General features: G+C 41.7%; 1 protein-coding gene across 2 annotated transcripts in view; it reads right to left on the reverse strand.

Annotated features, from left to right (window-relative positions):
* Positions 1 to 25,126, reverse strand: part of TSPAN5 (tetraspanin 5) — a 179,473-nt gene extending 154,347 nt beyond the window's left edge. For both annotated transcript variants that reach the window (XM_030819155.1, XM_030819154.1), the window contains exon 1: positions 24,618 to 25,126. In XM_030819155.1, coding sequence (XP_030675015.1) covers positions 24,618 to 24,698 — 81 coding nt within the window. In that variant the 5' untranslated portion in view covers positions 24,699 to 25,126. The remainder of the gene's footprint in view (positions 1 to 24,617) is intronic.
* Positions 25,127 to 26,382: the final 1,256 nt, after the last annotated feature.

The following is a 26,382-nucleotide window of genomic DNA, read 5'->3' on the forward strand; positions in this document are numbered from 1 at the left end:
AATACCAGCTACTCAGGAAGATGAGGCAGGAGAATCACTTGAACCCGGGAGGCAGAGGTTGCAGTGAGTGGAGATTGCACCACTGCACTACAGCCTGGGCAACAAGAGCGAAACTCCGTCTCAAAAAAAAAAAAAAGGAAAGAAAAGAAAAAGTGATCAATCACAATAAAAATTACTAACAACTTCTATGTTTATATCATACTCTCCATTTCACAAAGCACTGACCTTTTTCAGTGGCCTTGGCAGCACAAGCAGGCAAATACACATGGGAGTATCAAGATTTAACACAAGGGCTTGACTGGCAGGGAGTGGCAGGGCTCTTCCATATGCTATCTCTACAGCAGATGGGTACAATGGGCCTTTTGCCTTGCCCTACCTAAGCCACCAAAGGAAATCTGTCTGCGACCAATGTCTGGATTATAGCACATAAAGTTTCCTTTCCTGGGACTGTTACCTCCCAAATTTTCTAGAAAAATTTCCATTTCAAATACTGTCAATTGACATGCACAAAAATGTACTTTTTCCCCTTTTGGGGTAAATGTATTATTTTCAGTAAAACCCATCAAATGTGGTTTACTTCGCATGCTATTATAAAACGCTTGCTATAAGTCCACACATAAGGAGAAAAAAATGCTTTGTCAGATGTTTTGTCCCAAATTAAATTTTTTATAATATATACCACCTCCTTTTCTTGAAAGACATATTCCCAACTCACTGAAAAAAGGGTTCCAGGAAGTATCCATGAAACACAAAGGAAGGATCTGAGAAACGAAGCACCCAAAATGGTGACAGATAAATTTCTACAGAGGAAGACCAGAATAGAGTGGGGAGAATGAGGAGAAGATAATGAAAGCGATTATAAACCCAACTGGACAGAGTGGGAGAAGAGACAAAAGACGTCCATTCTTTGGGAAGTCCTTTGGGTTGGAACTGAAATGGATCACAGAAGTGGGGACCCTATACTACTTAGGACTTCTCCACACACAGACCTGTGAGTGATTTGACAGACCACAGCCTTTCGGGGGAGAGGCAAGAGAGCTGGACAGAAGCACAGGTAAGGAGGCTGCCAATTATAACAGGCACTTTCCATTCGCCCCAGTCTCCACCATTGGCTGCCTGCTCCTGCACCTGCATATCTTTCCACATCACAGAAGGGAAAAAATATTAGTTGACATTTAGCTAATTTTACAGTTAACTAAGCACTCTCACATTTTCTTATTTAGTCATTCATGCATTCAAAACAATTTATGGAATGCCTTCCAGAAGCCAGGCCCTGGCAAAGAGCTTGGGATAAAACCCCCTTCAGGTCCTATCCCATGGGGAACTCAAAGACCAGTGAGAAATGGGTCTTCTAACTGACTCAGCACCAAAGAGGTCATGGTGACAAGCCTAGGCCTGATAGTACACCCTGTGGAGGTACTATCCCAACAATGAATCCCTACATGAGGAAGGGATTTATTGGCTGATGTCTTTTATCTTTTCACCATGGCTTAGAATAGTTCCAATGGTGGATCTAGCTAGATAGAACTCAGCCCATATGACATGACAGCTTGTAAAACTCACAGTTTAATAGCCAGCTTGTATTTGAACCATTTAAACCCACCTTTGATTTATCCTTTAGAAAACAAACAATTTGCTGTGAATCAAAGACCATCAGGTGGAAAATAAGGTGCTGAACCGGGGGAAAAAAAGAGACTACAGCAAAACAGATTGCCCAGAGCCATTCAAACTGAAAAAGCACAACGTGCCAGACTAGCACTCTTTGGCTGACAGCGTTCCACAGCCCCCTCTCTATAGATGCCATCCAACTGGCCAGAAGAAAATTAGACAAATACTCCTTTTCAGTATCATTATAGATTTAGGTATTCTTTATGATTTTAAAATATTGCCAACAAAGAGCTATAAGGAATATATAAAGACTGAACTGCTAAATAGGGTCTCCCTAAATAATAGGGTAGGGATAGAAGTTTAGGAAAGAGCACCCAAAGGGTATAATTCTGGAACCAAGTTTTGCAAGAGTAACAATAACAGCAGCAGCAGCTAATCAAGCCCTGAGCTAAGTGCTTTGTACTCATTACCTCTTTATTCTTTACAATCTTATTGTAAAGGTAGACACCATACCTTTGATGGAAGGTAAACAGAAATGGCAGAAATATCATTTAAAGCAGAGGTAAGCACAAAGTTACAGAGTCAAGAAATGTAAATAAGGGCACAATGTGGCAGTTCTCCAAGTCCCAATTCCCACAAGGTGGTGGAAAAAGGACTGACACCTGCATACATAGTGGACTGCTTTACAGCAGAGGACCCTTGAACCGAGGGAGCCTGAATATTTTATAATGGACATCAAATATGCCCTACACCTTTGCTCCACACAGGTAAGACTGTGGAACAGAATATGGATGAGAAAATATGAGAGGTGACAAGTAGGCAAGGTTCCTATAATGGTGCCTAGCTTTAATCTTTTCCAAATTAAGAATATTTAGCTATTTAAAGCAGGGGAGTATGACACAATCAGAATTGCCACTAGAGAAATCTCCTGCAGTAGCGTGGGGAGAGTGGTGCTTTAGGGAAGGATGGGAGGTATTATAACAATGCAAGTGAGAAATTACTCATAGAGGTATGCAATAAAAATAATTTTCCATATAAAAATTATCTCTATTAATCTGCGCACTTAAATAACACCTTGTACGTAAAATTAAAAGAAAGTCAAGTAAAACTGCTGGAAAAAAATGCAGCTGGCAGCTTCTTCATCTGGATAATAAATATACTGGACTGAAGTGTCAAATGTAATTATAGCCAGACTATTAATTCACAAACAAGAGTTAACTATTTTGAACATGAATGATCAAGCTTATTCTTTAACATAAGTGAACAAATGGTTTACTTGGCTTCACAGGTACAATAACAGAGGTTCAGCAACTGCAGGTCTTTTGGTCTCCCTAGGCCCAGTGGAGACCAGCTGGAGAGTGGACCCGGGTGTGAGGTTTCTTAGCCCAGTCTACAGGATACCAAAGCACCTGATGAGCAGTCCTTGTCAGACCGAGGAACCCTCCCCCTTGCTAGGGAGCTTCCCAGTTTCCCCATGAGAAGCCCCATCACCAGCAAGTTCCTCTTCAAAGAGTGAGAGACACAGGCAGTAGTTACCACACTAACAGAAGTGTCTGAAGCCATGCAACTTAAAAGGACTGTCCACTTTCTGTGCCACTTACTTAAGCCTTTGAAGGACTGCCGTTGCTCCAGCCCTTGATGCACGCAGCACTGCCACACTGCACAACTCCAGGGAGCATCACGCACATTCCAGGGAACTGTGCAATTCGCCTCCTGTGTAGCTGTACATGGCAGCCCTCAGGGATAAGAGGTCACTCTCCCACAGATACTTCCCCATTAAAATCTACTTCTTGATCCATTATTTTTTTAATCCCTGTATCCCTGGATTCCAGCAGTAATTATGGGTCTCAACTGATGACCACAGGCTGTTAATAATTTTCACATATTATTAAATATTATTTAGAATTTGGTTTTGACTAAATGTCAATAAGATTCATTTTGCAAACAACAGGAGTGGCGTTTCAACATCTCATCTCCTATATTTGAGCCCTGGGAGTCCTCTTTAAATCTAGGATCTTAATTTCGGGCCTAATTATTATATAGATATATTATTCTTTTGATGGGGGAAGGAGCAAAAACTTGTTGCAGTTTACAAGTAAATACACTTTTACAGCTCTATCACAAAGAAAAGTTACAAAAATAATTGTTCTGAACAAATGTCCCTACTTGGCTTTCATCAACTGCATAACTTAATTATAAATGCTTCTCTAAATTGCCCAAACCAACTTCAAGATGATCTAAATGTCACTCTCCAATAGGCTGGTTAACTGCTTGAAAGCATTTTATCTATAAATATCAAAAAGTAAACTTAGAAATTATCTTTCCTTCAAGTCCAACAGAGCTGAAAGGTACAAAGAAAAAGAAAAACAAAGAAAGAAATTATCTGCCTCAGTCCAATTTCAACAGAGCCAGCCTGTTTCTGAGATTGGCTCTTCCTGCTCCTTCTTAACTCTGCTCCATGGTCTTGGCCTGGACTTTCCCACCTGTCTCTTCCTTCAGGGCCAGATGTCTGACCACCCTTGTGCCTTGCCTCTGCCTGGGCTATAATTCGTGCCCAGTGGGGCTGTCTAGGCTCCTGATGCCATGAGTTCTCCTGCCCCTGCCACCGTAACACTGGATCCTGTTGCTCCGCACGCTCAAAAGTCAAGCACTCCCATGTGTCACAGTTTTACATGTTGCCTCACTCAAGATACAACAATGTCAGTAAAGATGCCTTGGTCTCCCTTGGCACTCAGTTCCCTGGAGATACACTGGCCACAGGCACAGATATGAAATGCCTATGAAACCTTCATCAGGTCTAAGAGAGCTGAGATGCTCTGAGGAGCCACCCACCATGACCCTTTGAACCATACTTTGTGGGGGAGGCCCGGGTGATTATCTCCTAAACGACACATCTGAACGCATTTAACTGGCTAGGTATCAACTTAAATGTAATACACCGGCATTTGGTTTCTTTGTTTTGGTTATTTTACATTTACTAGTTTGTTATTTAATAAAATTACAATGGATAGAGACGAGGAGATTCACAGGTAAAGGTATGGGGCAAGGGACAAGGCGTTTCCATGCCCTTTCTAGAGCGCCACCCTCCAGGAACCTCCACATGTTCAGCTCCTCTGGAAGCTCCATCTGTATCTGGTCTTGTGTGATTTTACCCTACTCGCAAGGTAATAAGTTAGCCTACTACTGTTTCATGGAAGCTGGCAGAAGACATGAGATTCCTGGGTCAAGGACAAAGGACTTTTATTCACAGCATGATTCAGACAACACCAGCATCATGTTTACATCAGTCCAATGGAGATAGCGTTGAGGGGCCCAGATGGCAGCTGCACATGCAGTGAGTGTGCATCCAGCTGAGGAACCTATACTTGGGAAACCTGCTGCTTTATAGTAAGCATTAAGTGACAGTAGGTCAGTCTTTGTCCCAGAAAAAGACATTACTTCATCCCTCAAGGCTGCTCGTTGCAAACACAACACTAAGAAATGGCCCAGGTAAAGAACGTTCTTGGTGTACTCAGTAAGACATGCAGGAGCACAAGAGACCCATGGAGAAGTGTCTCTCAACAATTTGTGTGTATTCCCAAAATTAGATGACTATCCTTGCGGGGTTCTTGGTCTCAGCAACTCCTCCACGTGAACCCCCTGCTATACTCTCCATGTCATGGATTACAAAAGCAGCAGTACACGCCTCTCACTGGAAAAGGATTTTGAAACACCGATCTTATCTATTTTATCTATCTAATCTAATCTAATCTAATCTAATCTAATCTATGGAGACAAGGTTTTGCTCTGTCGCCCAGGCCAGAATGCAGTGGCACAATCATAACTTACTGCAGCCTTGAACTTCTGGGCTCAAGTAATCCTCCTGCCTCAGCATCCAGAGTAGCTGAGAAAACAGGCACACCCCACTGTGACTGGCTAATTTTTTTCTTTTTTGTACAGACAGGGTCTCATTTTTGTTGCCCAGCCTGGTCTTGAACTCCTGGCCTAAAGCAATCCTCCCACCTCAGCTTCTCAAAGTGCTGGGATCACAGGCGTAAACCATCTCACCTGGCCTCACCCCATAATGTAAGTGTTTACTCCAATATCACAGTCTAGGATTCCCCACAAGCATATCCTTCGCTCAATATGGTGACCCAACCCAGCTTTTGCTTCTTTCCTTCCTTTCTGTTTCACCTTCTTCACCATTAGAAACTTATCTATGTTTAGAAATGCCCCAGAAATCAAGAAATGAATGAATAGTGGATAGGACAGAAGCTAGTTTCAATCTGGTCAAAACATTGTTCCAGAAATCTTTACTTAGTTAAGGGAAGAAAAACCATTTCTGATAGTTAAAGGAAAAGAAAGCACTTATAATAGCTCAGAAAATGAAAAAGGATCAGACAGAATTCCACTTGACAAATGCTCACATTCTGAAAGGCACTAACTTAGGGAAGGGAGGGAGCTTTCCTTTACTATAACATCAATGATTTTTTAAGATATATTTTTACTTCTCAGACAGTGAAGAACAATTTAAAATGCCAGACTCCTTACACTTCAGCAGCCCATAAAAATCGTTTGCAACGAAAAAAACTGTAATCATGCAAATATAAATTCAATTAGAGAATCTGTAACTGCCATAAAAATGAAGTATATATTAATAAATTAAGCAACTTCCTAAACATGCCTATTTTTACACATTACAAATTTTTGCAGAGACCCAGATGGATGCTAATTTTGTTCCTAGGCTAAGAAAGTTACTTCAGATTCAACTAACGTATTTCAATTAGTAATTATGGGACAGCTGCTATATTTCAGGTAGTTTTCTAGGCGTATTTATATACATGATTTTATGAAAACTGTAATGTTCTGTACATACTACCATTTTAAAAAAACAAAACAGGTAGGTCTGTGGCCTGAAAATGATCCCCGAGGTAAGACATAAGAAATGTTGGCATTGTCATCCAGAAAGAAAGGACTGGCCAGGCCATGCCAGCAATGGACGTGGTGGACAGCTGTGGCTACACAGGAGAGGAAATTACGGCCCAGGAGGAGAGGAACATGGCAGCTGCCCTGATGAGAAAACCCTCAGATCCAGTTGCCAAAGGAAAGCATGGAGATACACTCTCCTCTAATGGGTGGAGGACAAAGGAAACGAAGCCTGGCATTAGTGACAAGTTCTATTATACAGGGTACACTTTCCTAACAAGGAAAGTTGAGGGTCTGGACACTGACAACACCTTTTCCCAGGTGACAGTGAACCAAAAGCCTGCAACTCCCCTGAGTGGGTCACCTACTGGTCCCTCAATTATCACATCAGCATTCACTGAGTGCTCAGAGTTGGATGTACATCATCTCACGGAATCTTTGCAAGGATCCTAGAAGTTGCCACTAATATTACCCACTTTTTGCCCAAAAGGAGTAGTTCAAAGTGATGAAGTAACCATCCATGGTCACACAGCTTGGACATATCAAGGCCCATGTTTTTTTGTTTTTTTGTTTTTTTTTTTGAGACAGAGTCTCGCTCTGTCACCCAGGCTGGAGTGCAGTGGCGCGATCTCGGCTCACCGCAAGCTCCGCCTCCCGGGTTCACGCCATTCTCCTGCCTCAGCCTCTCCGAGTAGCTGGGACTACAGGTGCCCGCCACCACGCCCGGCTAATTTTTTGTATGTTTAGTAGAGACGGGGTTTCACTGTGGTCTCGATCTCCTGACCTCGTGATCCGCCCACCTTGGCCTCCCAAAGTGCTGGGATTACAAGCGTGAGCCACCGTGCCCGGCCTCAAGGCCCATGTTTGAACCCAGGCAGTCTCACCCTTAACCACTGTCTTACATGTTGTAATATTCTCTGCCTAGCATTGGGAAGAGGAGGGGAGAAAAAGTTAAATCACAGAAATAAAAAGTAAATATCCTCTCTTTTTATATAATCTCCCACTATCTGGAGCTCATCAGTATAAAACAATAAAATAAATTCCATGGATATCTGCATTCTGTAATAAAAAACCAAACAGGGCATATGTGAATGTGTAGGTTATGTTCGTCACCACAGAAACTTCAAACACCTAATAACTTGTTTAAATGAAATATAAAAATATTAAAGATGACAAAGAATTTCAAATAATGCCTATGCCAACAAGCTTAATTTACTCAATATGCAATTTTATGTGCAAATTAATTGGGAACCTTTGTGTTTCTGCTAACTTAAAAGCCACATATGGAATCCATATGAAGCAGAAGTTTTTGAGTCTGTTCATTCCAAAGCATGAGAGTAATGCATAATAAATAACCTGAATAGTTACTTAACATAAGCAAGGTTGATGTTAATCAAAACGACTGCGCCAAAACCATTTAGCGGAACCAAATGGAGTCAAAGTGCTGAGACTTGGCAACTTGGGCAATTCAGCATGCACACATCCTACAAAGAACACAGGCCAAGTGCCGACTTCATCCTAATTCAACATATAAACGGTAAGCAGATGCCTTCTCCACCAGTCTCAGCTCAAACTCCACCCACGGGTAAAATCCACCAGGACTCCCACTGTCCCCTCTGCACACTGTTCCTACACAGTGATACCAAGAACACAGCTGAGGCTCCTGAGATGCTAGGCTCCCAGAAGAGAAGCTCTGTTCTTTGTTTTATAAACTGGGGTCTTTGCTTAAAATTTTGGAAAACAAAGGATTCCACTATGAAAAGGGTAGGCAAAGTGTTGAACAGTGAGTAGTAAAAACTAGGACCCAAATGATTTGTAAGGTCTCTTTCAACATATAAATCCTAAGATTATACAATCAGGGCTGCAAAAGACCAATTAAAGCATAGTTCTAATACTTGAGTGCTAAAAAGATTGGCCAAAGAACAATGAAATAAGCATTTGCACAGCTATTCCTGCTCAAAAGAATTCCAACCTTCTGTTCTTTCATCAGCAGGTCAACCTTTTTAGAGCAAGAAAGAGATTTAGCTTCCCTAATTGAACAATGAGAACTCATGGACACAGGAAGGGGAACATCACACTCCGGGGACTGTTGTGGGGTGGGGGGAGGAGGGAGGGACAGCATTAGGAGATATACCTAATGCTAAATGACGAGTTAATGGGTGCAGCACACCAACATGGCACATGGACACATATGTAACAAACCTGCACATTGTGCACATGTACCCTAAAACCTAAAGTATAATAATAAAATTAAATGAAATTAAAAAAAAAAAAAGAGATTTAGCTTCCCTAAAAGTAAAAAGCTCTGTCTTCTCAAGTTTGGAATTAGAATCACAGAAAGAAGGCGGCAGGTGAGGGAAAAATTCTAGAGAAACAACACTTAAACTTTAAAACTGGATTTTAAAAGATTCTTAGCAATAATTAATAATTTGTTGGGGTCTCTAGCTAAGACTTAGCAATTTCATAGTTTAAAGAGTTTCTTTTCTAGCCTCCAACTAATAACCACAAAATTTTTTTTTCTGCTTATGTGTTAGATTCTAAAACAGATGTCTAGCTTTTAACTTTAAAACAAGTTTCATTTAGTTTGCAAATTTATAGTATACTACGGTAAAGAAATTTTAGTCTCTTATGAATGAAAATATTTAGAGGCAATATGGTCATTTAGGTAGTTTCTCTTTTTTTTCTCCAAAGAGAGCACATATCTACAGTCCCACACTACATAATGACATTTTAATCGATGACAGAATAACTGTGGTCCTATCAGATTCTAATGGAACTGAAAAATTCCTATTGTCTAGTGATGTATTGATGATCTTGATCCTGTGTAGGTCTAGGCTAATGTGTGTGTTTTTGTCTTCATTTTTAACAAAAAAGTTTTAAAAATAAAAAATAATTTAAAAAAAGGCTTATAGACTAAGGATATAAAGAAAATATTTCTGTACAGCTGTACAACGTGTTAAGCTAAGTGTTATTACAAGAGTAAAAAAGCTAAAAAAAAAAAGGTTCATAAAATAAAATGTGACAGTAAGCTGAGGTTAATTATTGAAGAAAGACATTTTTTGTAAATTTAATGTAGCCTAAGTATAGTGTTAATGAAGTCTGCATTTGTGTACAGTAATGTCCTAGGCCTTCCCTTTCACTCACCACTCACTCACTGACTCACCCAGAGCAACTTCCAGTCCTGCAAGCTCCATTCATGGTAAGTGCCCTACATTGGTGTGCCATTTTTTTATCTTTTATATCTTTACTGTACCTTGTGTATGTTTAGATACACAAATACCATCGTGTTATAAATGCCTACAGTATTCATTACCATAACATGCTATACAAGTTTGTGGTCCAGGAGCAACAGGCTATGCCATACGGCCTAGGTGTGTAGTAGGCTACACACCGTCTATGTTTGTGTTGTACACTCTACAATGTTTGCACAATGATGAAATCCCATGACTCATTTCTCAGAACACACCCCTGTTGTTAAGCAATACATGACTGTACTTTTTTTAAAAAGTCCAAGGATATACATCAGTATTTAATAAGCATCAAGGATATATATTGATACTATATATTTTAAAAACCAAGTGTATCAATATTTAAGTGGAATACATATGTATATATTTCACAAAATATATTTCAATTTGTTTTGAGACCCCATCCCTTCACTTCTAAAATAGTGACTCTGTATCTTTAAAAATTACAAGTAAAACACCGTTTTCAAATTTTTGTGCAATTGTTTCAAATCTTCGCTGGACAGCAAAACTCTCAAAGCATATAGTGAGAATATTAGGGATTATTAATCTTGCAGGGTCAGGAAAAAATATGAAAATGCCACATAGAGTTGTATCGTCTAGACAGCTCTTCATTCAATTTATTCTTTCAAAACCCAATAGATGAAGCCAAAAGAACTTGGTACCAAAGAAAACACTATTTTCCCTAGGATTCCAGTTATGAGATTAAAAACAGAGTAGGCTTTCTCACAGGAGTTGCCCTGTGGACAGTTGTTGCCCATCCTTGGATAAGTAGGGCACCAATAACGAAACAGGTGCTCAGGAAGTTCCCAGCCCCAGTCTTCTGCCTCCATAAGGTCATGCTGAAAAACATCTGAAACTGACAGCCTGGTTTCTTGGGGTTTAGTTTTCCTGTTACTGAATTATAACTCCTCCCTTTTTAAAAAGTATAGAGTTTTTCAAATGCCTAAAGGAGATTTATTGATGTATTTTTTTTTCTGGTTGTGTGAAATTGATGTTTATTCACAAGGTATTTGCTCTGTATGTTGAAAACACTTATTTTAAATGTTGTCCTAAGGGGGAAAGGCTGGTAAAGTCAGAAGAAATGCTTAAAAGCCACTAATGTAAGAGCACATTTTTCCTTTAAAAAGTTAATCAACTAAGGTTTGCTAAATTCAAGGCCTCATAGGGGAATACAACTGAAACTCTAAAATATTTTTTTCATTTTGAAGTGTTTGTTCACCGTTCTCGGAGCATTTAACGAAGAGTTTCCACTTTTAATACAGTTGAACCGAAAGAAAATATTATTGTGGTAAATTTCCTTTAAAAAAGCAATATTGATGTTCCCGTATTTTTGGAATAAGAAAGCACCTTATTTTTAAAATGCATTACGTAAATAGACTCATTCCAAAGCTGACCATAAGCAATACCTATAGTAACTTGAAAGAGGAGAGGAGGAAGCCCACTGAGATACAGTTCCTAAGCATTTAAAGTTGACTTCCTGCTAGCCTGAGATACAATTTCCCAAAGCATTTTCCTTCTCATACCTAAGATGTAACTACTCACTGGGCCTAGGGTTAGCAACTTTTCAGAAATGGGGGATGCCCCTCTTCTCTCCCACACTCTCAACAGAAAACAGAACATGGAGTATGCAAACATTTAAACACATTCTCCAACCATTTTACCTCTAGGGATCCATCCATCTCACTAATAGATTTCAGTTTATAAATGCATGCCTTGCTGCAAATTACTTAAACACAAGTGTTCCCCAAAGTGAGATTCCCTAGTGACTTGGGGTACCAGAAGAGAAGTTTTAGAACGTGGCATTAAATATCCTTCAATATAAAGTCATTGCTTTTCAACTATCTTTTAATCCTCTGGTCTAGTTAAGGAGAAAGTCTCCATTTGATGCCAGAATGTCGAGCACTTGCTACACTTGTTAACCTCCATTATAACAAAAGAAAAGAGGCCTCTGACTCAGGCTTACCAGCAGGCACCAATAATAGCTACCTAGAAGTTAATAAGTCATATTATTGTCATTATATGCATTTGAATAGTGGTACTTTTTACATTCCTTTTTAAATATATGTATTTAAGATTAAAATCAGAGTCAACTTAAAAGAAAATATTATTTCAGATGGACTATATCTTTGAGATTCAAAGTGAGAACAGTGGGCCAGAGCCATCAGCATCACCTGGGCATTTGTTAAAGGTACTGGATCTTTGTCCCCTCTCACTCCTACTGAACCAGAATCCACATTTGAACAACATATCCCATGCTACTTGTATGCATATTAAAATCTGAGAAACTATGGGGTGACACAAGAGTTTGTCCAAAACCATGCAGGTAGTTTACGAATGGCTGAACTTTGGGACTCATTGCTTTAGATCATCAGGTGGCGACCTAAGTCCTGATCCTCGCTGAAATCAGCTAGTGGAGGTCAGGAGGACCAGGAAGTAACATGGTTAGTGTTTACGCAACAGGGAGTCACAACCCATCTGAGGACTGTGAGGTTGATTAATGAATCTAAACCAGCAGTTTTAGGGGTGTTTCTGGTAAGCTAGAGATGACTTTAAATATGCTTCTGTTCCTGTTGTGCTACATATATCATTCTTTTTTACTAATAAAAACTACAGTAAAAATTCTACTTAGACTTATCCCTTTATCCCCTGCTTCCCCTTGAAGGGCTGGGGTTTTCAGCATGACTTCTGCATGGGAATGAGTGACATGCACCTACTAATTTAGCATGCCCTGGCCTTCCTCTCAGAGCTGAGCCCAGTTATATGGAAGATGAAACTTGGAAATGTGACAGCCTATGTCTCCTGTGTCAGGAGACAGTACAGGTGGCAAAAAAAAAAGCACAAGCTCTCATTGCATCCCATTATGCCCTAGAGGAGAAGCCAGTGAGTCTCTCATTCACCAAGATGATTAGTCAATGATCCAGGTAGTTCAATCCAAAATCCTAGCTCTGCATCAGCTGGAAGGACATATAAAGGGAAAACTCAAGTTATCTGGATCACTGACTCAAGTTTTCACCTTCATAACCTAAAGAATTTGTCTGAAATAGAGTAAAAAAATGACCAAAATATGCAGGATTTATGATACCATAAAGAACTAAAGACACTTAGTTACAGCCATCTAGATAGTTCCAGAATGCCCAGATTTAACAGATGTTGATAAAGGGTTTCTATCCTTCCCCATCCCACCCAGGTGTTAGGCCTAACACCACCACAGCTATCCATCAGAAACTCAACTTCCCAGTACAAAATACTAATAGGAGACACTTTGATTTTGCAAAGAAAATAGTGAATGTAACTGGGTAAAGAAAAAAGGGAAAATTAACAACAAACAATAGACGCGAATTCATGGTCTGGTATCCATGATAAGAACTGCGTGCCACTCATTACAATGAAAAGAACACTGTGAACATTTGTTAGATCTCTTTTTCCTTTTAGTTATTTTGAGCATGCACTTATGTAGGCAGAATATTACAGAGAACAAAAAATATATGTTACAATGTAAGATTATTTTAATGATTCTGAAAGAAGGGAAAACAATCAAAAGAAATTATGAGGAAAACAGTATAATAATTGCTAATACCTATTGACTATTCCAAGAAGTTCACACATATTAACTCCTCAAATCCTCATGATTCCGAGATAGACGTCATCTTAATACTACTATTAATAATATTAATACTACTAAACGTGCCATTTTGCAGATGAAGGGGAGACTTAACTGCAAGGTGGGCAAGTAACGTCTAAGGTCACAAGCCTGGGAACATAGCTGGGTAAAAATCCAGACACACTCAAAGTCTAAACTCCTTAACAGCAGACTTTCTGCCCTGCCACCACAAGGGTACCAGAATGCCCAAGTTAGGATGAATCTTTCCATACTCTCTCACTCTGAACCAGACAAAGAATTCTTCTAAAAGGTCAGTGACCTATGGAGTCTCCAGTTAAAGGGCTAGGCCATATTGATACAACTATACCTTAAAAAAGAACTAACTTTTGGCATTAAATGCATCATCCATGATTGGACTACTTACTTGGCAGAATTAAATTTTAAGGCTGCTTGGGGGGAAATATCAACAGTTGGAGGAAATTTTTGTTGGAAGCACAACATTATGCTTTGAGAAATGCTTAAGTCAAGTATTCCTCTTTTATTAGGACTACTTAATTGAGTACAATGCATTAAAATAGCTGGCCTGAATATTTATTAGAGCACCAGCTGTTCCCTCCAGATTTTTAGAAATTCAAGCCTTAGTGCCAAGTGTAATTTAGAAAAATTTCCCAACAAGTAAAAAGAGCCCTATGCCTTGTAATACTTATCAAAATAGTAAATAGTAGCTGGAAGTGGTATAGAACATCACTTTTCCCTTCCAATGAAGACAGCCAAAATGTTTTGCCATTTGTAATGTTTTGCCATCCACAAAAACACCATTTTGTAATTGGGCTTAGTGATTATATTACTTAAAAATTATACCTTGTGATTCATAATTAACAATCCTCTATGTACATACGGATAATATCACAGTGCTAACCATCGGGTTTGCATACCATTCTGGTTTGGTTTTGTTTGGTTGGCTTTTCTGTTTTGTTTTGTTTTGTTTAAAAAAAAAAAAAAAAGGAGTGGTATTAGACCCAGTAAAACAGCTCAGAGAAATAATATACGGTTTTATTCAAAATTTTATTTTTCAAGATTTCTACTTTAGGAACCCAGCAATAATCAAAAATCTAACTTTCTTTTAAAGCGGGTGAAGGAAAAAAGAAAGTTAAGAAGATAACAGGAAAACACTAGGCATAACCTGGATATTCCACACTGAAGCTTTCTAACGAACACTGGCAAATATCATGTCTGGGTCTTCTGCATTTGCTTTATTGTCAACTGTCTTTGTGACAGTGCTGCAAGTTTGGATATGGGAAAAGAAACGTCCCCTCCGCAGCATTACAGCAGAGGGAATTCAATGAATCTGTCATGCAGACTTGACGCAGAAAGCAACTCCCCTCCCACAAACTGAGCATAGTCGGGGCTGGAGGCCAACGAGAAAGCCCCAGAAAATGGAGGCTGAAAGGAATAGCAACAGTGGACAGGGAGGCTGATTTTTTTTGAAGGAGAAGGTGGTCTGGCCTTGTTAAGTGTCTGTAGTTAGAGCTACTCAACTGCACTGACACACGCAGAGTGGTCCAGGACAAGCAGGGCAAAGGAACCAGAAGTCTAGCTCTTCACTGTGCCTATCGAATAAATGGCTAGCTTCTAGCCCTATATGATGCTGTTAGCATACTTAGTTGCAGCACTAGAGGTTCTCTTTCAAGAGATTTTTCTCATTTTGTTTTTAGGGCTTTCAGGTTTAAAAATAAACTGGCATTTTTGGATTAATAAAAAATTCCATGAGGGATAAAATAGGCCACCTTTTTTTTCTCATAAGCAAAGAACACTAGCTTCGTGTGCTGGTGAAATGGTCACCGCTCTACACCACCCACGCCCAGCTCTCCCACACATCCCCTCCAGGGAGCAACGGGAAGGAGAGGCCACATCTTCGCAAGAAAAACAAGCTAAAGCTTCTCAAACTCGGCTGGGCATCACAATGACCTGCAGGAAGTTTCGATTTTTTCTTAACAGAAATTCCAGGACCCCATCCTGGACGGACCTACTGAACCAGATCTCCCAGTGGGAAGAATGAAATTTCCTAACTTACTAATCAGGCTGCCACACGACATGCATAAAGGGGTGAAATATCAACTAATCCTACAGAAGTGACCCCTAGTTAGTGAGAGGGACTTCCCATGCATGAAGAGATTCCAAGAGATAAAAACCCACACAAAGAGTAACTTTTTTAAAAATGTACTTTGGCCACCAAGATTCAAAAACATCTGAAGGCTAGAATACTGGTTCTTTTCTTTCTTAAGTGGTGGGACCCCTTTTTTCAAGCAAAATCTTTCTTAGTATCCCAAAATATCAAACTAATAACCAAGCTTTTCTGGAGGAAAGAGAGGTACTGCTCAGTCTACACCCCACCAGCACAGACCCACCCACCCACATACGCCTCAAGGAAGCCTAGGATTGCTGGTAGCAGCTTTGAAATCCAATGGGCCAGAATGAGACATTTAAATGGGAGAAATAAACAGAACTAAATCTAAATTCAAATAATTAACTGGAGGGTTAGGGCTTCTGATTAGCATATAGCTTAGGGGGATGGTTTAATAGAGTTCACTTGAAAAAGTGAAGGTTTCATTTCACTAGAAAGTCAATCCAAGCCAAAGTGTTCCTTGGCTGCCAGGAAAAGCAAGTGCAGTTTAGCCTGGGTTAATAACTAGTATTTGTATTTAGAGATTTACCATTTATGAAGCACGTTGATATGCATGATCTCACATAATACTGGATAACAACTCTGCAGAAAATTATTTTCCCGATTTTTTTAGATGAGCACCTGAGGAACTAATCTGTGAAAGTAACTTACTCAAAGTCAATTCCAGACAGTAGCAGAGGCTTCTGCCACCAGGCACAGCACAGCCTAGGGACTGAAGGGAGAGTTCAAGAGCCTGCTGCTCTTTGGATGGTTAGAAAAGCCTGTGAACAACGTGTTTCATTCTGGTTACTGCATTAATAGAGGTGTGTCCAAATGGGACCCCAGGCAGAGCACCATGACCAGGGCAAAGAACAATCTGGAAACAGTATATGTAGACCTAACACTCTAAAACTGAACCCTGACATGCTCTTCAACATCTCAAAAGTTACTCCACATCTCTGTACTCCAATTTCTTCATCTGTCACAAAGATATAATATGTTTGGAAGACTCTGAGATGCTTACAAGAAAAACATCATTAGTGTAAATACATGGAGGAACTAGGAGCTTTTAAAGGTGGAAAACAGAATGTTTAGGAATGACATAATGGCTATTTTTAAACAATGAAGGACCATGGGGAAGGAAGATAAGTCTTATTTTACATCATTCAACAGTAGCCGAGGTCTTTGCCTTCCCCTTCCTGAAAATTCAAAGCCATTAGGTAGGTCCAATCTGGTAGGCTTCTGTTTACAAAAATGTAGGAAGAGGGATGCTGTGGAAGCCCAGAGCAGGGTATCTCAGGGAGAAAGGTATCCATATGGGGATGTGGGTGGTGGCACAGGTTGCTAGAGCACTAACAGCTGAGGACGGCAGCCCCAGGAGGAAAGGTGGTGGCAGCTGCAGAAGACTGGTTACATATGGGGAGATTTACCAAATAAGTAAACTGTTAAGAATAATGCGAACCAAGAATCTCACTGTCAAAGAAAGCAGTTATAAAATATGGAGAGGAAAAAATAAACCCTGTGGTATCAGACAGGAATTTGAGGTACGACTATAAACTCATGGTTTTAAAAGTACATAGATACAGAAATACAGACGTACGTGTGTGTATATATATACATGGAGTAGCAACACCCTAATAGCAATGAGCACACCAAGCAACCAGATCTTGGTTTCTAAATTCCATTCTCCATTCAAAAGCTCCTTGGAGAAATGACTGATACAAAAGATGACACAGGTAAATCACAAAATGAGTTCGGAACATCTTATTCTGCCAGAGAGCAAGATGGTGCTCAAAGACTGATGGGAGTTAAAAGAGCACAGGAGCCAACGTGAAAAGACTGCACTGGCCAAACCTAGGGCCATTTTAAATAAAGTAAGTGATGACCATAACATTAAAACACACTGAAAAAAGGAAGACCATAAGTTCTTACTGACATAATAACAGATTGAAAATTTGACAAGGAATAGGCCGTTTACATGGTTTCAATGTAATTTGCCATAAAACATTTATAAATTACAAATGAGAAAAGAGTAACTATATGGTAGAGAAGCCTGGCAGACAACACCTTGATCAAGTGACCATCATCAGTAATGGGACAAACAGAAATCAATGCCACCCTGATAGGGTACAATGAGAACGCAGCACCATTTCTGTACTATTCCTACCAAAGATGCATAGCCTGAATCTAAGCTTGTGGAAATGGCACAAACACAAACTGAGGGACATTCTGCAAAATAACTGGCTTATAATTGTCAAAAGTATCAAGAGCATGATAGTGAAGGACTGAAAGAGACTAAAAAGATGTAACTAAATACAAAGTGTGGTTCTGACCTGAATTCTTTTGCTTTAAAACATTATTGGAGCAACTGGGAAACTTGGATGAAGTCTAAGGATTCAATGCTGTTAATGTATCATTGGTAATTTCCTGGCTTTCATGGTTGTACTGTGGTGATCTAGGAGAATAGTCCAGTTTACAGAAAGTACGTACTAAACTGTTTGTGTGATAGCCAACGTGCTGGCAACTTTTTCTCAAACAGGATAAAAACAAGTTCTCTATACCACTTGCAATTTTCCTATTGGTTTGATGTTTCCAAATAAAAATCTAAAATGAACAGTAAATTAGGAGGATGGAAATTATGGGGAGACAGATTACATGTAGTTTGAAAACAGATGAAACTCTACAATTAAAATGGTCCAAAAACAGATCCATGCTTAGAAAGGTAGGCAGGATACAATGGAGAATGCTTCACTGACTAGGAAGTTAGGGGAGATGATTCCTACGTACTTTCTGATGATTTTGTAATTCTTTCCTTCAACATACTTTTTTTTTTTTTTTGAGACAGGGTCTTGTTCTGTCACCCTAGAGTGCAGTTGCAGCCTCAACCTCCCAGGCTCAAGTGATCCTCCCACCTCAGCCTCCCAAGTGGCTGGGACTACAGGCATGCATCACCACACCCAGCTAATTTTTAATTTTTAATTTTTGTGTGTGTGTAGAGATAGGGTCTCACTATGTTTGAGACCCAGGCTGGTCTCAAACTCTTGGGCACAAGCCATCCTCCAGCCTCAGCCTCCTAAAGTGTTGGGATTACAGGTGTAAGCCACCATGCCTGGCCCAAACGTTTATCAAAACATCTACTGTGTTTCAGACCGTGTGCAAGACACTGGGCTTACGAAAGTGAGACAGCCCCAGACTTGAAGCCCTTCTAATCCAGTGGAGTATGATTTATTCGGAAGTTAGAAATGTTAAGACAGTCATCGGTATTACACACAGAAAGAAACATGTGATTCAAGAATGCTGTCTACAACACTCCAATTTTCATTTATGAATTTTCAATAGGCTACAATTATTCCACCATATTCTTGAAGAACATTTTCATTCTAACTTTTTTGTGCTTGTGGGTGGTGTTAATCATGGCATATGCAAAAACTTTATCACTTTTCGATTATGAACAGATGTAAATAACTTACTTGATGTTTTATTTTAGAATAACAAGCATCTTCTAAAATAAGTCTCCACCCAAAAAGCTGGGGCTATCATTACGGAAGAGACTTAACACTCTAAAACTGAACCTTGACATGCTCTTCAACACCTCAAAAGTTATTCCACATCTCTGTACTCCAATTTCTTCATCTGTCACAAAGATATAATATTTTTGGAAGACTCTTAGGGGTGCTTACAAGGAAAACATCATTAGTGAAAAGCTCTGTTAAAAATGCAGATTGCTTTCACCTTTTGCCAGGGACTACCTATTACTGTGGACATTAAAACAAAGTGACCCATCTAAATGAGTGCAACATTTTGGCAATTTTATGGTGGGTGAAACATTATTTGGTTTTCCAACTTCTCCCCACTTGGCTTCATTTCAATCTGTGGAGTATATCAAGTGAGAATGCTTCTGCGCCTTTATGCTGCCCCACAGAGGGAGTGGCCAGACTAACCAAGCCTATATTCAATTACTTTCCCCACTTTATACCTTTCTTACACTTTTCCCGTATGACACTTTCATAACCATATTTAGCTTTCTTCCTACCATCTCCCTGTAATTCAAAACGCAATTTAGATTCCCATATGGTTGCCATCGAAGCTAACAGATGTCTAGCAAATTAAAACAAAAATTATGACTTATAAACTGCTGATGTATCATCATTCCAGAACATCTTGCAATTTATAGTGAATCATAAGATAAGGCTTCCTACTTGATGCCCCCCCTCCCCTGCCGCCCCAAGGTTTCCTGAGTCTCCCTCCTCTCTGAATTAAGCCCTGTGGAAGCAAATTAGAGGCAAGATCCTGCCGTCAACCCTGGATAAACCAGCACTTAAAGACGCAAGGTAATATCTGAAAGCATATCAAAAGAGAAAGTTGGCCTCAAGTATCTGAGGCTTTTCTAATCCTTTGTAGCAAAGAAAATAGAAAAATGACTTGGTTCTCCCAAATCATTCCACGGCTTCCATTGAGTTCTTTCCTAACAAGTCACTATAAAATCTATTGAATCCATTTGCCTCATCTTCTTGGCAGATCTTAAGGGTATTATCATTACCTAGTAGTAATGATGCCAAAGTACTAGACTAACGCATTCTAGAAGTTCTACAGCCCTGTATGGAACCAGTAGAAAATCTGGAGACAACAACAGTAATGATATTCACCATTTGTTAAATATTGAGATACTATGCCGAGTAAAACATTATCTCACTGAATCTTCAAAACTACAACACCATTAATGTTATCTTTCCTTTATAAACAAGAAATTAAGGCTCAGTGCCTTAATACAGTAGACTATATTTTTCGAAGATGGCCACAACCTACATGACCTTCTGCAATGTGACCTTGACACTTCTCCATTAAAAGGTGGCTTCTAATTCTTCGCCCTTTGAAATTCAGCAATCTGCATGAGTGCTCTAACCAATGGAATAGATAAAAGTGGCACTGCCAGTTCTAAGTGGAACCTTAACTGGCTGGAAGCTTCTTTAAGACTTAGAGACAGGAAGAAGCCACCTGTAGGTGCTCCAGTAACTCCGGCTAAGCTCCCAGCAAGCATCAGCTTCCAGTCATGTGAGTATACCATCTCAGGCATCCTGCCCCAAAGGGCCTTCCGATTAAGTTCAACTCCAGCTACATCTCACCGCAACTGTATGAGACCCCAAGTGAGAACTGTCCAGATGAGCCAGGCCAAATCACAGAACTGTGAACTATAATAATAAACAACTGTGTTTTAAACAACTAACCTTGAAGGTTATATAGCAATAAATAACCAGAATATTGAGATCAATTTACTTGCCTAGGAACAGTTAAGTATCCAGAATCCAAAACATTTAAAAGCCAGAATCCAAAAGGGCAAAACATCTATTAATGATGAGTGATGGGATGTGGGGTTCAGTACCCAAAAGAAATGACTTTAAAACAAAATCCTCTTTCTCCTCCCTCCCCCAAACCCAAAGCAGTCTCAGGGTTTTCTGAGGAATGTCCCAGTACGGTGACACCCTCAATAAAATCAATTCCCTTCTGTCTTGAATTGTTCCAATATATAACAGAGGAAACAAGTTTTTCCCCCACCAGCCTGTGATAACTAATGAGAAAGGAATCTGTACAAGATGTTGACTTTGTTACTCAGAATGTCATTACAACTGTTATATAAAAGGATTCAGATTTTATACATGAAGCTGTAATTCTAATAATAAAAATATATTTAATGACTCACAGGACTACATTTGAGATTCACAGTGGGGAGAGAGAAGCACGGACACTATACCAGGAACTGAACAAGACAAGAAGAAATTAGTGAAAGGTTTTTTGTTTCGTTTTGTTTTGTTTTTTTGAGACGGAGTCTTGCTCTGTTGCCAGGCTGGAGTACAGTGGTGCGATCTCGGCTCACTGCAATCTCCACCTCCCGGGTTCAAGTGATTCCCCTGCCTCAGCCTCCTGAGTAGCTGGGACTACAGGCACCCGCCAACACACCTGGCTAGTTTTTTGTATTTCAGTAGGGACAGAGTTTCACCATGTTGGCCAGGATGGTCTTGATCTCCTGAACTTGTGATCCGTCCACCTCAGCCTCCCAAAGTGCTGGGATCACAGATGTGAACCACCGTGCCCGGCCTTGTTTTTTTTTGTTTGTTTGTTTGTTTTTGTTTGTTTGTTTTTTATGAAAGGATCTTTGAGGAAGAAATGAAAGTAATAAAACTAGTCTTCAGACAACTCTCCCTAACAGAAAATGTCTATAATTTATCAAGTGTCCTGGTATATACTACTTCTGTTATATATTAGTGGCCAAACTCTTCTATTTTTCTTCTCCAGCATATTGGAACTCAAGAAACTCATTCTGTGTAAGAACTAGAAACAACGTTATAACTCATCCACCTCCTTCAATTTAACAGCTGAGAAACTGAGGCCCAGGCAGTTAACTGATGAAGAGCCAAACTGCTGATCAGGAAAAGAACCAAGCTCTCAGTGCTGGTGCCACCATATGTTCAATTTTATTTTACCAGAACTATACCTTTGAATGTCACCAGTGTATGTCAAATGTAGTCTAGCAGTTCAGTGTGAAAATGAAAATTAGGAAACCATGCTGTTGGCAATCTCTTCTTCATAATTGTATGGGAGTAGCACCGAGTCTGCTGTTTTTGGCAATCACAGACAGGTTGGTGACTCTGTAGAGAGCAGAGGTGTGTAACTTTTCAGAAGCAAGCTGCCAAGCTACTAACCCCAGCTTTCCAGTCACTAACATCTTAGTCTGAATTACTTTAACCAAAACCATATGGTTGCCTTTCTGTTGATCATCACTAGAGACCACGGTACAATAAAGCAGGAAATTTAAATATGGGGTAATTTTGGAGCAGAGAGCAGGATAGGAAATGTATGAGGGAGTATCTGAGAGGAAGGCTTTGGGCACAGAGAGAGGAAGGGAAGGCAAGAGGCAGGGTAAGTGAAGGGCCCTCATAACGAAGGCACTCACTTAACAATTCTGCCTGGGGCAGCTAGTTTAGTCCCATAGCCTAGGTCTCCTTTCAGGCTTCCCATACTCACCCACCCACCTATGAAGACCTTCACAATCAGAAAACATGCGGCTCTATTCTGGACCTCTCCAAGCAAGCACTCTGCAATTCTTTGAAGCTCTCTACAATTCTAGGGGTTTTTGCTGCAACCTAATCCATAGAAAGGGCTAAATTTGTCTCTGTGCACTCTACAAAATTACAGCAAACTGTCAGGGAAACAGACCCAAATCCTTTTATTTCCTTACCACCCCCTGCTAGGAAACGGCAGAGAAAGTCCCTGGGTGCTTTTTGTTGCTGGGTAGCTAAAATGTGCAACTTTTAGAAATGTTCAAGTAGAAACAAGAGGCCTGAACTCACTACCCCAAAAAGAACCAGTCCCAGTTCGGTAGTCCGTGCCTCTCCAAGTCACAAAGTTTCAAGTTCCAATCAAATCAGAATATCTTACTCAAAACCGTGGCTACCCACCACTTTTAAACATTTCACAAATGGAGAAGGGGCAAAGAAAGAAAATAATTTCTTCTTCCTGTATTTGTAGCAGTGTTTAATTATAGGGAGGTGGGTAACTGCTCCCGGGAATCATGCAGAACACTGGCAAAAAACTGCCTGTGGAATGATCGGATATGACATCCATTCATGTGTCCCCTCATTATCTTTATTAGTCCTGAAGACAGACGACATGCTGACACGGAAAGTGGTCTCCAATCCCTTCCATTTCCCCTCACAAAACATACATGACCAATGCAAGGTACTATTACAGAAAACAGAAAATAAAATAACCTGGTAAGAGTGCGGTACAAAAAAAGAATATGAAGAGCCGTATTGACAACTATTCTCACAGATGTATATATGTACAGCAAACAGCCCAAATTAAAGGAGAATCCAAATAAATACATTCCGTGTTCAGACTGCTGTGGATAATTATTGATCCTGCAGTTGGATCATTGTTTACCTCACACTGAACAGCAACTTAGAGAACCCCCTACCCAGACAGCCACCATCTTTACTTTCCATGGAAATGCGGGTGCCCATTGAGGAAGAGGATGAGATGGGATGAGAAGGGGGAGAAAAATAACATGGTCTTTGAACCAACGTTTTCCCCTTGTCCTGGAGAACTCTTTGTCTGGCTGCTGAACATGTTTGCCAGATCAAGGAAAAGAATCAAAACAAACAAACAAACAAAAAGAGTAGGCGTCCCAGCCTAATTACAATAGGCTCCCAACACATTGCAGTCCCAAGCAGAGCATCATTTGAATCTTGTGTTCAAGCATTTGCTCTCTCGGTTCCCCAATAAAACATGCCTCGCACACCTTCTCCTTTGCATTTCTCCAAAGGTTTCCCCAAAACGGCCCGCTCTGTGTCGCTCCTTTAAAAATGAGGACGTGGGGCACGAACACATTGAAAAATATGTTGACGGTGACTTATTATCCTGACGATGATAAATACATACAAATAAATCCCTCTACCCCGCACGCCCACTGGCCAGTCCATTACGCACAAGGAGCGCTTTCCAGCTGAAGAGGAGAGCGTGCAGGAAACGTTATTTACGTGCACATTACAGAACCATATACCACGGCATCTGCATCCTACACAAAGCCCGAGATGGTGCAAGAAGATACACGCTGAGCATGGCACAGACCAGCCGCGGCAACACAGAGCTGAGCCCTCGTCCAATCAGATCGTTGTTAGAAGGTGGACCTCAGGGTCGGCCGTGCCCGATTAGCCTTCCCGATTATGACACTACGCTCTGCCCAACATCCATATCCCACCGAGAGCAAATCCAATTCGTGTGGTTGCTCATTTCTCAAACTGCCGAACCCTTTCTTTTATCTGCATACCTGCTATTCGTTCCTTAAAAAGCCACCAGAAGGCCTCGGTTCCCCCTTTCCGCCTCGATTTCTCTTTTTACCTCTTCCCATTCCTCGAAAGGATTAAATGTTTATCTCTCCAACGCGCAAGCTGGAAAGGCGGAAGGCGAATGCCTCTACGCTGCTCCGGCAAGCGCCTGCGGGGCTGCGAAAAGTAAAGGCAACGAGCAACGTGGGGGAAATCGTCGCGAATCGATCGGCCACAATAGTTGGAATCCCAGGAGCGCTCCAACTTACCCAAAATATGACATTGAAGCCAAATATGAAGTATTTGATGCAACAACTGACTTCAGGACCCTTGTAGTGCTTCCCGGACATCCTCTGGGTTCATGAAGACACTTGCCCCGGCAGCCCGAGTTTGGAGCTCGGAAGCACCGTTGCTCGGAGCAGCCCGGCGGGGAGCAGGAGCTCAGGGACACCGTACGGGGCCGCGGCGCTGGCGGCCCGGGCTCAGCCGCGCGGGGACCGACCGGCGGAGAGCGGCTCCCGCACCTCCAGCCCCTCGCGCGCCGAGGCCGCCGGAGCCGGGGTGGCCGCGAGAAAGCAGGGAAGCCGCGCGCTGCAAGCCCAAGCCTCGCCGAAGCTAGCCCCGAACACAAAGCGAGCGCCCGCGTCCGTGCGCCAGGCGGTCGGTCCGTCGGTTCGTCCCCGGGCTTCGGGCAAAGGCGGCCGCGGCAGATGCTGGTGGAGACGCCGCTCGCTTGCTCGCCCGCCCGCTCGCGCGCGCCCTCCCACCCCTCGCTCCGCCCGCCGCTCGCTCCGCCCGCCCGGCCCGCTGCTCCTCCGTCCGCGCCGCCCGCAGCTCCGCCCGCCGCCCAAGCCTTGGCTAGGCGCGCGCGCGCGCACGGGGTCGGGCGCTCCCGGGCGGCGGTGGCACCACGTAGCCGCCTCCTTCCACCGCTCGCTTTATCCCCGCCCCTTCTCGGGCCAACCCCGAGCGCCGTCGACCCCGAACGTCGCTGCGGGGTAGGTAGGGGGTGGAAGGGTGGAGGACCGCAGGCGAGAGGGAGAAGGAAGGGCGCCCAGGGAGCAGCCTGGCAGAGTGACCGGGATTGATGAGCGGCGCAGCCCTGGAGGGACGCGGGCGAGAGGGTCGCTCCTCGGGGAGAGGGCTGGGTGAGTGAGGACCTGCGAGCCACCCCCCACACCCCTTCCAGGGTAGCCACACTGGCGCCCCCTCCTCCACAACAGGCTTATGTGGCTAGAGAAGATGCGATGCCACTGGACTGGGAAGGAAAGTCGTCGTGGACTTCGCTGAATGGAAAAGGGGGTAGTTGGGGAAGGTGGAGAAAAGAGCCACGGGAAGTGGGAGGAAAGGATGAAGGGATAGGACGTTGCAAAGGAAGGCTTCCTGAATCCCTGTGTGACTCTAACCCAACCTCCCCACCTACCGGAGAAATGGGTTTTATCCTAGAAATGGGGACGAGGAAAAAGAGATGGCTCAAAGGAGTCCTGGCCCGGGGTGCGATTCTTGCCCTAGGGTCTATTGCAACCACACAAACCCGGACAGCGCACGCTCCCCACTACCCCGACAGAATAGTGCCTAAGAAACCTGCTTGCCTCCTAACTCTATTAAGGAATCCACAACGGATTCCAGGAAGGTCTTCTGGGGAATCTGAATTGGGTTTTTGGATCACGAACCATTAAGCTTTTGAACTCTGGAGAAGAATAGAACAGGTGGCTGGAAATTGCTTTAGAACCCTACCTGAGCAGGTGTGCTCATTAGTTGCTTATCCGCCCTCCTCCTGGAGCACTTTTCATAGGTGTTGGCAAAGCAGGTACCAGTATTTCATGGAAGGAGAAGGAAGAACCGCCCAGGACTGTGTGTAAATGTCTATGGGAATATTTTTAAGGATTCAAAAGGCTAGAAGGAGGTGAAATCAAAAAATTTTTCCAGCACCAGCCAGTGCAGCCCGATCCTGGACACAGAAATCTAAAAGATGATACTTAAATACTTGAGTCTGAGAGCCTCTAGTTATAAGGTTTCCTACGTAACAACCTC

This window comes from Nomascus leucogenys, chromosome 9 (assembly GCF_006542625.1).
Source record: "Nomascus leucogenys isolate Asia chromosome 9, Asia_NLE_v1, whole genome shotgun sequence".
NCBI lineage: Eukaryota > Metazoa > Chordata > Mammalia > Primates > Hylobatidae > Nomascus > Nomascus leucogenys.